Source organism: Falco peregrinus, chromosome W (genome assembly GCF_023634155.1).
Source record: "Falco peregrinus isolate bFalPer1 chromosome W, bFalPer1.pri, whole genome shotgun sequence".
In the NCBI taxonomy this organism is placed as follows: Eukaryota; Metazoa; Chordata; class Aves; order Falconiformes; family Falconidae; genus Falco; species Falco peregrinus.
The window spans coordinates 8,044,224-8,060,504 of NC_073743.1; the positions used below are offsets into that span (position 1 = coordinate 8,044,224).

General features: G+C 37.6%; 1 protein-coding gene across 2 annotated transcripts in view; it reads right to left on the reverse strand.

Moving 5' to 3' along the window:
- Nucleotides 1–3,999: 3,999 nt before the first annotated feature.
- Nucleotides 4,000–16,281, reverse strand: part of LOC129783149 (mitogen-activated protein kinase kinase kinase 1-like) — a 100,669-nt gene continuing 88,387 nt past the window's right edge. The window contains exons 13-21 of one of the 2 annotated variants that reach the window (XR_008745134.1): nt 16,041–16,230; nt 14,455–15,721; nt 13,257–13,409; nt 11,732–11,894; nt 10,530–10,661; nt 9,395–9,537; nt 8,782–8,913; nt 8,113–8,365; nt 6,462–6,569 (exon numbers count right to left, since the gene is read on the reverse strand). Coding sequence is in view for 1 of the 2 variants with exons in the window: in XM_055792971.1 (XP_055648946.1) it covers nt 6,420–6,569; nt 8,782–8,913; nt 9,395–9,537; nt 10,530–10,661; nt 11,732–11,894; nt 13,257–13,409; nt 14,455–15,721; nt 16,041–16,230 (2,330 nt within the window). In the remaining variant the exon portion in view is untranslated. Of the gene's footprint in view, nt 6,570–8,112; nt 8,366–8,781; nt 8,914–9,394; nt 9,538–10,529; nt 10,662–11,731; nt 11,895–13,256; nt 13,410–14,454; nt 15,722–16,040; nt 16,231–16,281 lie in introns of both variants that reach the window. The other variant, XM_055792971.1, reaches the window with a different exon arrangement.

The following is a 16,281-nucleotide window of genomic DNA, read 5'->3' on the forward strand; positions in this document are numbered from 1 at the left end:
CCCAACTTGCTAAGCTTCTCAGCCTCTCACACCCCTAAGTTGGCAAGCTGCATTTGAGCCCTGGACCCTGCAATCAGGGGACTCCCTCCCTGGCAGCATCAGGACTGCCAGAACATTTACCACAGGGGTGAGGAGTGAGTTCAGACAAATCCAGGAAAAATAAGCCTAAAAATCTCCATGTAATAGTGAGTCTTTCCTTTTTCTTAACACATTCCTGGTTTTGCTCTTATGTTGGATCCAAGCCAGAGCATCACAGCTGGCAACAGATTTAAACACACAAATTATCTCCTGAATTAGTACAATATTTTAATATGTGCGGGCTATAGGTCTGCATCTGGGAGAAGGACTTTGCAGACAAGGCCTATAACTAGGCCTTTAAGTTGAGACTACCTTACATTTTAGTTTGCTCTTCCTTTCCTTCTACCACTAAGGGTACAGAAGGGATAAATGTCATGGTTGAACCTTAGCTGGTAAAGTACCACGCAGCTGCTCACTCACTACCTCCTCACCCAGAGGGATAGGGTGGAGGATTGGAAAGGAATGTGAAACTTGAGAGTTGAGATAAGAACAAAATAATTGAAATAGAATAAAAAGGAAAGAACAATAACGACAATAAGTTATAATGGAAGGGGAGTGAGAATAAAATCCAGAGGGGAAAGGAAGAAAGCAAGCAAGTGATATACAACTGCTCACCACCTGCTGACCGATGCCCAGCCAGTCCCTGAGCAATGATCATTAGGCTCCAGCAAACACACATATACACACATACAGTTTATATACTGAGCACGCTGTCCCATAGTATGGAATACCTATTTGGCTAGTTCAGGTCAGCTGACTTGGCTGTGTTCCTTCCCTGTTTCTTGTGCCCTTCCAGCATTCTGGCTGGCAGGGCCTGAGAAACTGAAAAGTCCTTGACTTAGGGTAAGCACTACTTAGCAACAACTAAAACCATCAGTGTGTTATCAGCGTTGTTCTCATATTAAATCCAAAATACAGCTCTGTACCAGGAAGAAAATAAACTCTAACCAGGCGACACTTACATTTTCATATTTCCTGCTGAGTCACTATGTTGCCCTGCTTCTTGCTCAGTACTACCTGACTGCACCTCCTCCTCCTGCTGGTTTTTGGCTTTCTATAGCCACTGTCAGACAAAAAAATAAAAAATAATAAATTGCTGCTGTTGATTGCAGGCCAGGTCTTGCTTTCCATCATGTATGAGTAGTCCCTGAAGCAGACTGTCAAGTTTCAGTATTTCAGCAAGGAGAAACCAGTCCCACGAGTCCTGTTGATAATATGCAGTCTGTACTTCAGCACTGCAATCCTCCACTACTGTGCAACTTTCACATCCAGGAGGCAGCAAGTGCAGTAAAGTAAACCATTCTCAATAAAAAAGTTGTAAACCTAATTTCCACAGTTGTTAGACAGGCATATACTTTCAAATCTGGTCATTTAATAATTACTAACAAGTGTATAATGAGACAACTGAAGATATGCCTTTGCATGACAGCATCTCAGCCTGGAGAAACACAAAACAGCACCTGCCTTTTCTGGCATGCTGAGACTAGTATTCCCCACCTACCCATAAACCCTGACCTGTTGAGCTAAAGAACACTACAGGCCCCCTGACAACCAGCCTCCTCTTCAGAGATCCCCAATAACCTCCTCCCAGAGAGAGCTGGGGAAAAGGCCCAGCTCAGGAGAGGAGAGATCTTCAGGGTGATGATGGAGGAGGAGCATCCTCTTCAGTAGACTGGAGATCACTGCCTGCTCTGATCTGCACTGACCACAGTGAAGACACAACAAGGACTGCCACTAGAAGCTGTCCCCAATATCTTCATAAAGCATGTACAACCCATGCTGAGCCATATGCCACTGTCTCATAGCTCTGCTGTTTAAATCAAACCTGAGAAGAACTTTCAGATGAATATGAAAGACAAGGTTCAGGCTTGGAAGGAGACCAAGTAACACAGATACCAAAAAGCTCTGAGTTCTGAAAAGGAGACTAGATGCTTTTGCAGCTGAGCAGGGCACCTTTGTTTTACTTCACATTCATGATAGCTCAGCAAGGAACACTAAGCAATGAGAGAAAAGTTAGTAAGGGAAATAGCGTCCCAGGAGGTGGGCACAGTCGGTGCAGAACAGCCATGCATGAGTTTACCCACTCAGATGATGAAGAGGAAATACATGATGCTCATGACATTCCAACATGCTCTGAAAGCAATCATTACCTTTCAACAAGAACTTGCAAAGATGAAACACTGTCAAACTTCAACCTATGACGGTCATGTAGAATACAACATAATCTTATTCCCACCAGAGAAACCAAAATGGGCGTAACTTATTATTTGCCTGTGGAAGAACTGAATACGCCCCTTGCAAATGAAGACATTCAGTTCCATAAGTAGGTGTCTTTGACATTTACTGCCAACTGCTGGAGACAGGTGATCTCTGCCATCCCTTGTTCCTAAAAAGGAGACTGCAACATTATAACTATCACACAGTACTGAAAAACTCAGGAGATTTATAGTAAATCAAATGAAGGAAAAATACCTTACATTCAATTTATCTTTTATTTAACCCTCACCATATGTTCTCCTTGACGTTTCAGTTAATATATTTTTCTGATTTTAAAAGTTAGATATTAGAATTTAACTTAAGATTGCTGCTGCCAAGTTTTGCTGGTGAATTGATATGTTCACACCTATTTGCAAAAAAAATCATATAAGTAATGGAGAATATAAAGACCGATACTTAAAAAAGTAGAATTTAGTAGTCACAAAAGAGGCTACAGAAGACTTGAACTTAATTTTCAACTACCCAAAAATCAATTAATTTTAAAATTATCCAGAAAAATCAGGAGAAAGAGAAACAACTGAAACAAGCCCTAGTTTTGCAATGCATATTCAGATTGCCTATATAAGGAAACATTTGTTTCCTACTTAAATCAGAAACAACAGAATCATTTCACAAAAAAACACATAAAATAGCAGATTAACTTCCAAGGTGTCATGGTTTAACCCCAGCCGGCAACCAAGCACCACGCAGCCGCTTGCTCACTCCCCCTCACCCAGAGGGATGGGGGAATCGGAAAGGAATGTAAAACTCGAGGGTTGAAATAAGAACAATTTAAGTAGTAAAGCAAAAGCCGCACACACAAGCAAAGCAAAGCAAGGAAATTCATTCACTACTTCCCATCAGCAGGCAGGTGTTCAGCCATCCCCAGAAAAGCAGGGCTCCATCACGCATAACGGTTACTCAGGAAGACAAGCATCATAATGTCAGATGTCCCCCTCCCCTTCCTTCTTCTTCCCCCAGCTTATATATCCAGCATGACGTCATATGGTATGGAATATCCCTATGGCTAGTTTGGGTCACCTGTCCTGGCTGTGTCCCCTCCCAATTTTCTGTGCCCCTCCAGCCCTCTCGATGGCAGGGCCCAAGAAACTGAAAAGTCCTTGATTTAAGTATAAACATCACTCAGTAACAACTGAAAACATCAGTGTCCTATCAACATTGTTGTCACACCAAATCCAAAATACAGCACTGCACCAGCTACTAAGAAGAAAATTAACTCTATCCCAGCTGAAACCAGGACACAAGGTACAGCTCAATAGCTCCAGAACTTATCTAACCAGATCAACTTGCTTGACTTGGCAATTAATAGTTACATTTCTGTAGTAATATAAAATTTAGACAATTCATGTTAGATCTAAGGGCATAAGCAAAATGAGGTTCACAGATACAGAGCAGTTCCTAGCTTTATTATCAATTAAAAAAATATTTAGTGTTTGTTACTGCCCTTTATCTAAGCATTTCTCATTGATATACCTAAGATATATTTATATCAGCTGATATTCGTATGTCATTTAATATTAGAAACAAAGTCTTACTATATTGTGTTGCATATGAAATTGTGTATAAATAGTGAAGTATACCAGAAGTCTTTTATTCACATCATTAAATTGAAAATATTGTCATTAAAATAAGCAAAGGACAAAATTTTTTCAAAACCTTTTATTTACTATTAAGAAAAAACATCAACTTTGGTACAAATTATACTATATAAAATTGGTTCAGTGGGATAAAAACTTAATTAAAATTTCTTAACCCAGAGATTTCTGTAAAATTTGCTTGCACAATAAGGTGCTAATAGAAGTTAGCCCTTAAGCCTGGAAGTCTTGGGAATCTGTCACATAGCAAATATAATTTCATTGTGAAAGTGAACTTTGGTAGAAGAAACTCCATAGGACACCTGAGGTAGTAGAAACTGGAAAAAACAGCAGTAGACATTATTTACAACTTAAGTACTAAATAACATTAAGAACATACAAAAAATAATTACACAATAAAATTTTCATTCCAGCTTTGATCCAAAGAAAATAAAAATATTGCATCACATCTGTATTTTAAAAACACCACAATTACCAGCAAGCTGAGGGAAACACAAACTCAAATACATCTAGAGGCAGTTTGAGTTTGAAATGTGGTAGGCATGGTGATCTACAAAGTAATACTGATTAGCTGAAATTCATCAGTTTATACAGTTTACATTTCTGCTAGAAACAGTATTAATCTGAAAACTGATCTTCCAGTACACGAATTGGCAAGAGGGCATCCTTTAAAGCTTGCACATAAAGACTTGGAAACAATCTTATTAGAATGAGAAATTCTAAGGTGGTCAAAAAAAGCCAAGTACAAACCAGTTCAAACTACCAAACTTCACATTTCTGTATTATCTTTAACTCTTCAAAGTCTGCCAATCTTTCAAAACAAAGGAATGTAAAGATTCCAAAAGAAACACATTCACAACTAATGACGCTGCTTTATATTAGCACGAGCACTATCATCCCTGTAAACTTATCTTTAAGATGTTTTACTTCCAATTTGTATTGTACATTTTTAATGTACTATAGCTTATTTAGTTTGCCCCGAGTCCTTGAAAATAACCAATTTATTTCAGTCCAACAATTCAACTGGCTTCTGAAGAGTTAAAAAATGAACAGTAATATTTTTTTTCCCCAAAATTGATTAAACACAATGAGTAGTTGATTTAAAAAGACCCCCCCTCTCTTAAAAAGGCAAAAGAAAAGCTGCCATTTTCCTTCGGCATTACATGCATCAGAAATTAAAAACCTGCCTTTAAAATAATTTTTAAAACACACCTGCTAAAAGCACAAGTTTTGCACTACAGGTGAAGCTTTACATTTTACTTAACCTTGTTTTTCAAGTCCAAGTTTGTTTCTTCTTAAAATAAATACCTTTCTTGTGGTAATATTTTTAACATTTTCAAATTAAATTATCACTAATGGCTACAGTATATAGATATGTACAGCAGAACAAAAACAGCAGGTAAAACTTGTTATCAGTGGAGAATGTGACCTCAGTTTTGTTACACAAAGAATGAGATTTGCTTGTAGGTGGCACCTGCTCCCAGTGAAGTACAGGACAATGTCTCCCATAAACTTTAATGGGAGCTGGTTTTGGGGCCTTCAACATGAAATTTCTCTACATGATTTGCCAGAAAAAACTGCTATATGAAAAGAAGGCTCAACTTTCAGCACAATTCAGACCGAGTTGCCTTATGCAAGACATACATATTTTTTTAAATAGCCTATACTGTCAGAAGCTGAAACACTGACTTGAAGATGGCATTTTATTTTATTCTGGATTTCCAGCAAATCTGTTTTTAAAACTCGTGTCAGCAAGGTGTTCCATGACACAGTTTACAGCTTTTTCTAAAGACTATTTTAAAATAAGATCACCTTTCCCTGAAAGTTAAAAATACAATGAAAACAAACTTAAATTTCAAAAGAAATTACATGACCAAGCAGTAAATGCATAGTGAACCACAACTGCCTGCTCTTACTTTAAGGCATGCAAAATGTTATTTTAAAGTATCCATCAATGTTTGGATTTCTTACTCAAAAAACTTTGTATAATTAAGAGAGATAGATACAGAACATCCTTTTAAACAGTGCTGAAAAATAATTGCAGAATCCTCTGCTTACGTCTACATGATGTGAAATGGAACAGCAATTGCTATATTAAAAGAGATCCTGAACTCTTCAGCTGCTAATATTGCTGAAAAAGTGCTCCAAATAAAATAAAAATCACTTATCTGCTAAATAATCATGCAGATTTAAGGAAAAATGCTTTTGTGTTCACATAGAGCCAGATGTTTGAAAAGGCACAGTTTACAAATCTCTGCGCAAGTTGTGAAATGTTGCATACTGAGCTTAGGTAAAGATCTCAATTTGTCAATCACATACTTAGGCAGGGTCCTCCACTGGCCTTATGTCCTTGATGTATCTATCATTAAGGCCAGTAGAATAATACAAGCTGCTGTGCTTAACTGCACTGCAAGACAGTTATTGTATATTCAGTAACATCTTCAGTAAATCAGCCTTACACATAAGTAGCTACCACGTAGTACGGAAGACTGGGTGTTTCAGCAGCTCCCTTGATGGGGGTCTGTCCTGAGGTTGAAGTTCTAAACACCGAAGAGTCACATCTCTCAAACCAGGAGACAGATGTGAAGGGATTGATGGAGCAGTAGTTGCACTAGCAATCTGAACAAAGGGAAAAAACCTTGTTTAGAAGTCAGTGATTCTTAAGCCCCCTCTCCTACCCAAAAACCTTCAACAAGCAAATAATTTTCAGCTGACTAGTTTTATATATATATATAGTTATATATATGAGCTTTTATCCACTTAGCATATTTCCTACTGCAGTTTGAGGATTACATTGCTGCTTCCATTTATAGAATGGGTCTTAAGTTCCCTTTATGCTTCTTTCCCCAATAACACATGCTTTATTACTTTTCACAGTCTACCTCTCTCCTTACACTTCTCTCCAAGTTTTCCTCTGACAGAAAGATTCTGCAATAACCATCTGCTAAGCAGGCCATAAGAAAAACTCTCATGTCACACTTACAGGTATCTTTTAGTCTAATACTTGCCATCACTCTTAACAGGCATAGTGTAAGCAAACACTGAGATATATTAGGATGAGCAATTTTACATTATTATATGTTAAACTGGGTATGCTCTTGCATTGTCTTACTGTATTTCTGCTACCACCACCAAAGGGCAATCTTTCTCACAATGAAGCAGGTCAGTCCCAATCAAATTAATGTTGATCTTCTCTAGATCAAATTAAGCAAGACTGAGAACACTAGGGTGGCACCACCAGATTCACACAAAGAACCAAAACAATTGCATCCCTTATAAGTGATTTGTATTTAATTAGAACATACTTGAATACTGCTGTGCTAGTACTGTTTTATGGAAACACTTTCTTCACTCATACTAGTGAAGATGCTAATCACTTTCTTCACTTGTGGCAGTATTTTCATTATTCATGCCTGTAGTCCAACTATACTTGTTAGAATTAAATATACTAAATTGATTTTAGCAAGAAACATGAATGCCAAAATAGATGACCTAGAAGGGGGAGGAATAATATTAATATAGAACATAGCAGAAGTAAATAGCATTCAGCAAAATCTAAACATGGAACATGATGTTTTTACCAAAGGACATTCCCCACTATGAAATATAGAATGGTTTGGGTTGGAAGGGACCTTAAAGACCATGTAGTTCCAACCCCCCTGCCATGGGCAGGGACACCTTCCACTAGACTAGGCTGCTCAAAGCCCCATCCAGCCTGGCCTTGAACACTCCCAGGGATGAGGCATCCACAGGCTTCTCTGGGCAACCTGTTCCAGTGCCTCACCAGCCTCACAGTAAAGAAGTTCTTCCTAATGTCTAATCTAAACCCTACTCTCTTTCGGCTTAAAGCCATTACTCTCTGTCCTATGGCTACATGCCCTTGTAAAAAAGTCCCTCTCCAGCTTTCTTGTAGGCCCCCTTTAGGTACTGGAAGGCTGCTATAAGGTCTCCCCAGAGCCTTCTCTTCTCGAGGCTGAGCAACCCCACCTCTCTCAGCCTTTCTTCATAGGAGAGGTGATCCAGCCCTCTGATCATCTTCATGGCCCTCCTCTGGACTCGGTCCAACAGGTCCATGTCCTCCTCATGCTGGGGGCCCCAGAGCTGAATGCAGTACTCCAGGTGGGGGGGGTCTCGTGAGAGTGGAGTAGAGGGGGAGCATTACCTCCCTCGACCTGCTGGCCATGCTTCTTCTGATGCAGCCCAGGATTTGGTTGGCTTCCTGGGCTGCAAGCGCATTTTGCTGGCTTGTGTTGAGCTTCTCGTCCACCAGCACCCTCAAGGCCTTCTCAGAGCTGCTCTCAATCCATTCTCTGCCCAGCCTGTATTTGTGTTTGGGATTGCCCTGACCCACGTGCAGGACCTTGCACTTGGCCTTGTTGAACTTCATGAGGTTCATATGGGTCCACTTCTCAAACCTGTTAAGGTTCCTTATATGAATACACACATAAATGCTTTATGGTAGAAAAAAAACTTCTTTTGCTTCTGTATTTTACAGGATTGTAAAGAAAGAGTTCAAATACCAATCTTCTGCCTAGAGTCAAGATCAACTGTATTCCGAAAAAAACTTTTTAGCCTGTTACATTATGTATTTATATCTTAGAACAGAGCTTTCTCTGCATATTATTGTGTTGGTAGCCTTTTAAATTTTTTTAAACTAGCAAGTATGATTATTATGTTGGTATCAATATTGATTTTGTACTAACACCTGCAAAATAAAGAAAAGCCACTGCAACAAACCCTACTACTCATATACTTTTCTAAAATTCACATTGCTGTGTATGAAATTAGTCAGTGACTTTTGTAGTATAGTTATAGTAACAAAGTACCTCACCTTAAATATCAGAGCAAGATGATTGGAGTGTTTCTCTGCATTCCAGGGAGGTTTAGCACAAGCCATTTCTATAACAACACAGCCAACACTCCACACATCACAACTCCTACCATATTGCTGACCTCTCAGAACCTGAATAGATAGATCAAAGCTCAGATTATCCACTTCAAAGTCTCTTAATTCTAAGTAATTTAGATTTTAAAAAACAAACCAACAACTAATAAAACATCAGTCAAGCGCATTCTGATCATCATTTCAGTTTGAGAGCGTGATCAGTGATGTAAGTGACATAAGATTTATACATTGTAGAAAGCTAGTAAATAAAATGCCTGATCAAGGGGCAAAGTATCTTGAAATAGCTTTTGACCAAATGGTCATTTGAGCTTTAATAACAATACTTATTATGTGTCTTGCAACAAACTACTCAGAACAACTTTGACAGCAAGAAACAAATGTCATTATTGCCATTTTGGAATCATTCCTATTTTCTAGAACAAGTACATTTAAAACACATTTGAAGAATTTACAGCAATTTTCTGTTATTTGGCTGCATGAATTAGCTTAAAGAGTACAAACAAACTTTTTGAAGTAACTCCCAAAACTGGTTTCTTACCTCTGGTGCCATAAACGCAATAGTTCCCAACAACTGTCCCTGAAACTCCCCAGCACCAGTTCCTTTTGATGCCAACCTGGCTGCAGCTCCAAAATCAGCAATTCGTAATCTATGACCTGTGCTGTCAATTAGCAAATTGGCACCTGTCAACAGCATAATAAAAATATTGCTAGTTGGCTTTTTATTAAAGGCAAAAGGATGAACACTTTTCCTCCCTCTGTTTCAAAGCTATAAATAGGTTGATAATCCCCACCCACAATGTCAAGGAAATGTAAAAAATCAAGGATAAAGTCTATATAACGTCACTTTTCCCTTATGCCTGAATGATACTGCACACAGCTTGAGGCTGTCAGAGAGATTTAGAGAAGCAATCACACTTTCAAAGTAGGGCAAACACAGGATTCTGGAACAATACCTGGAGATGGAATAATGAAAGAAAATGGTGACCTAAAATCCTGGAGTTTTTCATTGCCTGCAGGCTCCCCGTGAAATTTAAACTTATTTCATCCTTAAGCAACTTTGAGTTGTCTTGAAGAGAATTACAGAGCAACTGAAAGTTTTTCCTATTTTAAGAAGAAATATTAAAAGACATTTGCCATTGCTATGTTGCTACTTATCTTGATATCTCTCCAGTTTATGGACAGCTATAGTGACATTACAGGGAGAAGTTTAGTAAGACTGGTATTTTCAAAGAAAGTCCACATTTTGTTTGTCAAACAGTACAACTGTGTTTATATTCAATTAGGATGAAGGAAGAAAACCCATCATAATATTCCTATACATTAGAAACCTGACCTCTTTATTTTGGCTTATTCACAGATTTTACTGTCATTTCAGGGTATTTACATTAAATTAACTAACAATCTTCAAAGCTATATGGCAAATTCGTATTTTATTTGAACAAATTCAGAAAACTAATTTTTCTAAGCCATCGGCACAGGTAGTAAGTATCCCCAAGCATAGTATGAATGTTCTGATTCTTTTCAGTAATTAAAGATTCTTAAGTATAATCAAGACAAACCCAACAGAAATAACACTCTTGAGATGGTATCCAAGAGAAGCAATGGGTCTCAAGCCAAAATAGGTGCTGCTTTCTGAATAGTCCTTTTCCAAAGACATTCTAAATAATTCTCACCTTTAACATCTCTATGGATTATCTGATTCTCATGGAGGTAAGAAAGGCCACGTAACAGTTGATCTGTGTAATTAATAATAACAGATTCTTTGAAGGCTCCATATTTACTTAACAAATGAGCAACTGAACCCCCTAGAAGATAAAAAAAAAATACAATTTATGACCACTTATATTTCATATTAGTAGAATGAAGCACTGCCTCCTAAAATTGGAACTTGATATTGATATTCCTAATTCCCTTCCTTTCCTTTCCTCCCCACCCCCCCCCCCCCCAATAAAGTTAAAGTTCTATAGGCAAAAAGTAATATACTTGGTTACTTAATTACTTTTTACTTGGAACTGTACACATTACAAAGACATAAGTCTTTATGCTTCCTAATATTTTCATCTGTCCTTAAAAGAATGTACAAATCCCTTAGCGTACAAAGTACTGTTGTTGATAAAGAACTACATATATTTATATCTACATTTTGCACTAAGGTTTTCAAGTAGTAGAACACTAGCTTTCTTTGGGGCAATAAGTATGTGCAGCCTCCAGTAAGTGTTCCCTCTGAGGATCTTAATTTACTTTTGTTATCATCTAAGTACAAATATATAGAAGCAAGTATACAAGCAAGGAAAAGCAGTATCTTCCTCTGTTTTCCAAAAGCGATATCTAGATCCTCAAATTTTGGATTTCCATTGTGCCTCAAAGTATTCTAATATAATTTGGGCTTGAATGAGGTAAAGAAAATTCCTGACATTTCATTATCTAAATTAGTAGTATTTCAGAAAAATTATACTTAAGAGTTAAACACCCTTAGTTCTGAGAAAATATTTTCTGTACTATTGTTTGTAATAACACATACTTGGGCTTTGCTTGTTAGCACTTTGGTATTGCTAAGTAATTTCTGCCAAAGAATGTAAGTTACGTTGCAATATTTTCTTTATAAGAAATAAGGATGTATAAAACACCAAATCTAGTCTTGGTAACTGGACTGCAACAACATATAATCCCATTCATAAAATTAATGAAGTTCCTTTTTAAAAAAAACAAAAAACTCACTTAAGCTGTTCTGGAAGTAACTTTTCTACCGGTTACCAACAGCAATAAAAATCTAAGTTTGCAAACTGAAGTGATGAATGGAATAATTTGCAGTATGAAACTACATAGTTCAAGACTAATTTGATACTTTCATTTTCTTTGGCATACAGTTGTTTACCTGCCATCCATTCAATAAAGAGGTTATAGTTACTCTTCTCACAGGTAGCACCCAACATTCGAATAATGTTAGGATGGTTCAGATGACTCATCATCCTTATTTCTTCTCTCAGTGCTTCAACTACTTCTTCTTGCTCAGATGATGTGTTCCTAACATATGTTACCTGTTTTGAAATATGGTATTCAGATTTATCTTACATAATTACCAGTCCTGTAACCATCCCCCTTCAGTACAGTAAAAAGAATGAATGGGTTTCTGTCCCTTTTCACCATCTGGAAACAGCAAGTATTCTTTTATCTCAAGTCCCTTCAGCTGAGACCCTATATCTTCATTTGAGAAAGTCATAGAAAATTAAGAGTGTTTTTTCTGGAGAAATGCCAACAAAAATCTCTCCAAGGGTGGGGTGGGGAAACTTCCCTCTTCACTCTCCTCTGCTTAAACTAGGAATTATTTTTTTTTTTTAATAATTTTCTCCAGGTGTTGAAGAAAAGGAAGATAGATAAGGCTTAAAACAGGATTCTGACAATGATGTTATATGTAAGACTTTTTACCAGATTAACCATACTATCTGTTTCATAACTAAACTGCTTATCCCAGAAAGTCAATGGGCAAAAAAAAATAATAAAATAGCCAATCAGAAGTCCAGAAATGGAACTGGAGCCAACCCCAGCTCTGACTCATAGTAAATCTGAAATAATAGTATGTTGCAGAGAATTTCCCCAGGCCTCAGAATTGTCATCATCTCTTCAGGAGGAGCCTCAAGGACCACATGGACAGTCCTACTCTTTCACAAGCAAGAGAGCTTCAAAGGAGAAATACCTGATGACAGATATTCTTTCCCTAATTAAATGTTTGGAAATTGCCCAATTCCATAGACATAAGTTCATTTTAGAATTAATAAGAAAATGTTAGGTCCAAGATTCCCTCTGTGTTGATATCACTGATTCATACCTAAGGCACCTTAAATGTGGAAGATTTACTCACATCTAGAACCTTACCAAATCTTAAGCAAATCATGTGCATTTGGGCCTCTCAGTCATATTTTTGTATTGAATAATTTAAATATTAAAAATACTTGCTTCAAAGTCAGCTGTTGGATCAGAGGAAAGAAGCATTAAACTACATTTCCTGTGCTTAAACTCTTTTAGGAAAAAAATCTTGACAAGGGAAAATTACTTTTAATAGCTATCTTTCAAATAGAGCATCAATTTGGAATCAAGGGACCTGGACTCTATTCCTGTCACTGTCACTGATTTTTGAACTTGATAAAAACAAAAATGCATTTGAAGAACTATGAAAGAAAAGGGGTGTATAAAAAAGTATGTCGTCCCCCCCTTTTAAGGAGAAGTAAAAGAAACTGAAAACATGTTAATCCCATACACATAAAGACTGTATTATGTATCATGCGAGCACACGCAACAGGGAGAAGAGGAATTAGGGAACAGAAGTCAGAAAGCTTTTATATTTAATATTTCAAATAAATATTGAAAAACAAACAATATATTCAAAAAAGTGAAGTATTTACCTGTTTTATAGCCATTAATGTCCCTGTTCCTACATCTTGAGCTTGGTAACAGGAAGAGAAAGCTCCAAGACCAATTTGCTGACCTTTAAGCCATTCTGCATCTTCTCTGTAATGGTGTTTTGCTTTGGTATGTCCAGGCAGGGTTTCTGGTGTCTGTGAATTAAATTCCAAATCAATCCCATGTTTACTAACATGCACCTAAAATGTAGATATTCTGGAAGGTTATGAAATATCCAAGTTTATATGCCTCTCTTCTCCCTTACAGTTATTTGTACTGTATGTTATACATGTTTCAGTTGAGACCAGAACACCAGTGTATTCCTTAATCCACATATTCCTACTGTATGTAAAGAACAGAGGGCCTTCTCTGTGTTACTACCTGAAGGTGAAAGGCAAGATGTAAGGACACAAATAGGAGCAAGACTTTTTTTCTATTCTTGATTTCATGTCTAGTCAAGGTTTTAGTCAGCACCTATAGTAAACACAAACAAAATCATGTTTTCTACTTAATTTATTTCTGTCATTTTATGCTTCACATGTTGTTACCTCATGCAAAGGGATCACAAAACCCAACATTTCATTCCTCTTTCCAGTAACTCTACCAAGTCTCTTACCTGCAACCTCACAAACTTCCAGCACCTGTCTTACTCTAAAGTCAATACACTCAACCATTTTGTGAACTTTTGTAAAATACTCCTTTCTTTCTCTATTCTTATTTCTTATACTTTTGTCTATTTGCAAACAAACATTTTTCCTGATTTCTAAAGTATCTCACACCTTCTCTCTCAGGATGTGCTGATGGTAAGATCTCTTCCTACTCTATCTGCCTCTTCTTTCAGAAACTGATTTGGTTTTGCATAATTGCCTTCAAAGTAAATCAGCATTAAGACTCAGTACAGTTCTACTCCTGCTTAAAACCTTTGTTCTCATTTCTTGTTTCCCCACTTTTACACTTTCTTCTTTCCCATTTTAAAAGGTATACAACATGATGTCTCTCTTCCAAATACTGTCTCTAAACTTAATAAACACGGAAAGATCCTGTTAGCACTCTCAACTGGAAAACTGTTTATACTCCAACTTCTATGAAAGAGTATTGAGTCCCTTTGTGCTTTATATAACTTTGGGAATAAAACAGCACTGCTTTATAAATTCAGTGAGCCTCAGTTGAGACATGCTAAATTACCATATGCATACTTACATCCTGCTGAATGATTATGATATCTTCACCATTTTCAACATGTAGTTGGGGAATTATTGGCAGGGCATCTTGAGATGCTGACATTGCCATAGCAATAGCTAAAGCTTCCTCTTCTTCAGCTTCCATCTTTTCCTCGCATTTTTGATTATGATTTACATCATCTTTGTAAGTATCATAATTTTCTGCCTGCTCAAGAGAAAGAACTGCAACTTCAGACTTGAATGTAACTGTGCCATCACTTCTTGGCACAGAGGCCTTGAGCAGGTCCTCAATACTGGAATTGAGCTCTGCATTAACATCCAATTGACATTTCTCATCTACTGGTGTGAACACTGTCTCTTCACTTGGTATAACCGCACTGCTACTACTATTGCCATCACACTGCAAAATATCATTCAGGTCAAGTGTCATACTGTTGTTTGAGGTTTCTCCCTGCTTGTTCACATTACTTGGGGTGGGTCGTGATGGCTTTGGCCTGTGTATGTGACTGGATGGCAATGGCCTGGCTTGGGTAAGGACTTGAGAAAGTTTATCCAGTTCTTTATTTTCAGAACAGTTTCTCTGAAACCAGAGAGAAAGTTTCTGCTGTGTTTGAGGAGAAGGTGAGGGGATTTGGCAGGGAACAAATCCCTGAGGTCTGAGTTTAGAGACATCTGTTACAGTGCCAGCTAGTACAGATGGGTTTGAAGGAGACAGAAGCATTGGGAATAGTGACTGAGAATGACTGGATGAGGGAGAAGAGTTCAAACACTGATTGGGGGTTTTTCCTTTTGCTTGAATGGCTGGCTTTGGTTGCTCAGTGGTTACAGATGAAAGTCCCACAGCAAGGCTAGCCAGCATCTCAGAAGTGTCCTCTGGACTGGCACTCAGTTTTTTATCACTTAAACTTTTCTCATCTTTCCTTGATAACTGGACAGTATTGTTAGGAGTATTACTTTCTGTAGCTTCTGAAGAGTTATCTGGTACAGGTAGCTGCAAAATTTTTTCATGTTGACATTCCCCAGAGTGCATTTCTTCCATGCCTAGCTGGATGGCATCTGCAATTTCCATTTCATCTGCTATTGCCATCAGACGTCGACGCATCCTTGCATAATGAGTTGAGCTTGTCATACTCAACATTTCTAACAGCTTTAAAAAAACATGGGGCACTCTTGCCACCATTCTTGCTGCACTCAAAAATACTCTGCGCGATAGTTTTCCAACCATTGAGTGGGAACTGTCAATTGACTGCAAGGCAAAATTTAAGAGGGAGAGAAGTTTCTTATACCTGAAAGTTAAAAAAGAAAAAAAAAGAAGTGTCTTATAAACTGATATGCTCTAGTTAAATAGTGCCAAGAAAGCCATTACAAGATAACCTATTTAGCTGTCAGTTCTGCAGTAGAAAGCAGACTTACTGCTGCGCTGGTGCTTTAAAATTGTTTCACAGGTCAGAAGTTAAGAAATGCAACCATTTACTCTGTAAAGTAGGTGCACTTTTGCATATAAATATACACTATTTGTTTACAGGATTCAAAACAACCAATTTTTGAAGAAATCACCAACACCACATTCAACTACAAAGAGTAATAGTCACATAGTGTAAGTACCTGTCTACTACAGTATCAGCCTGTAAAACACCTCCACAGACAATGTGGGGATAAAATTCACCAGGAATTTCCGACAGAAGTCTATCTATTAGACAAAGTCGCCCCAGTAGCGCTTGCCAGTTGCTAGACTCAGTTTGGGTTCCAAGAATACAGTTTAAGACATAATCAACACCACCAATACCAACAGAGCCTATAAAAAAAGTTGATAAAATAGGTATTAGACATGTTCACAATCTAAATA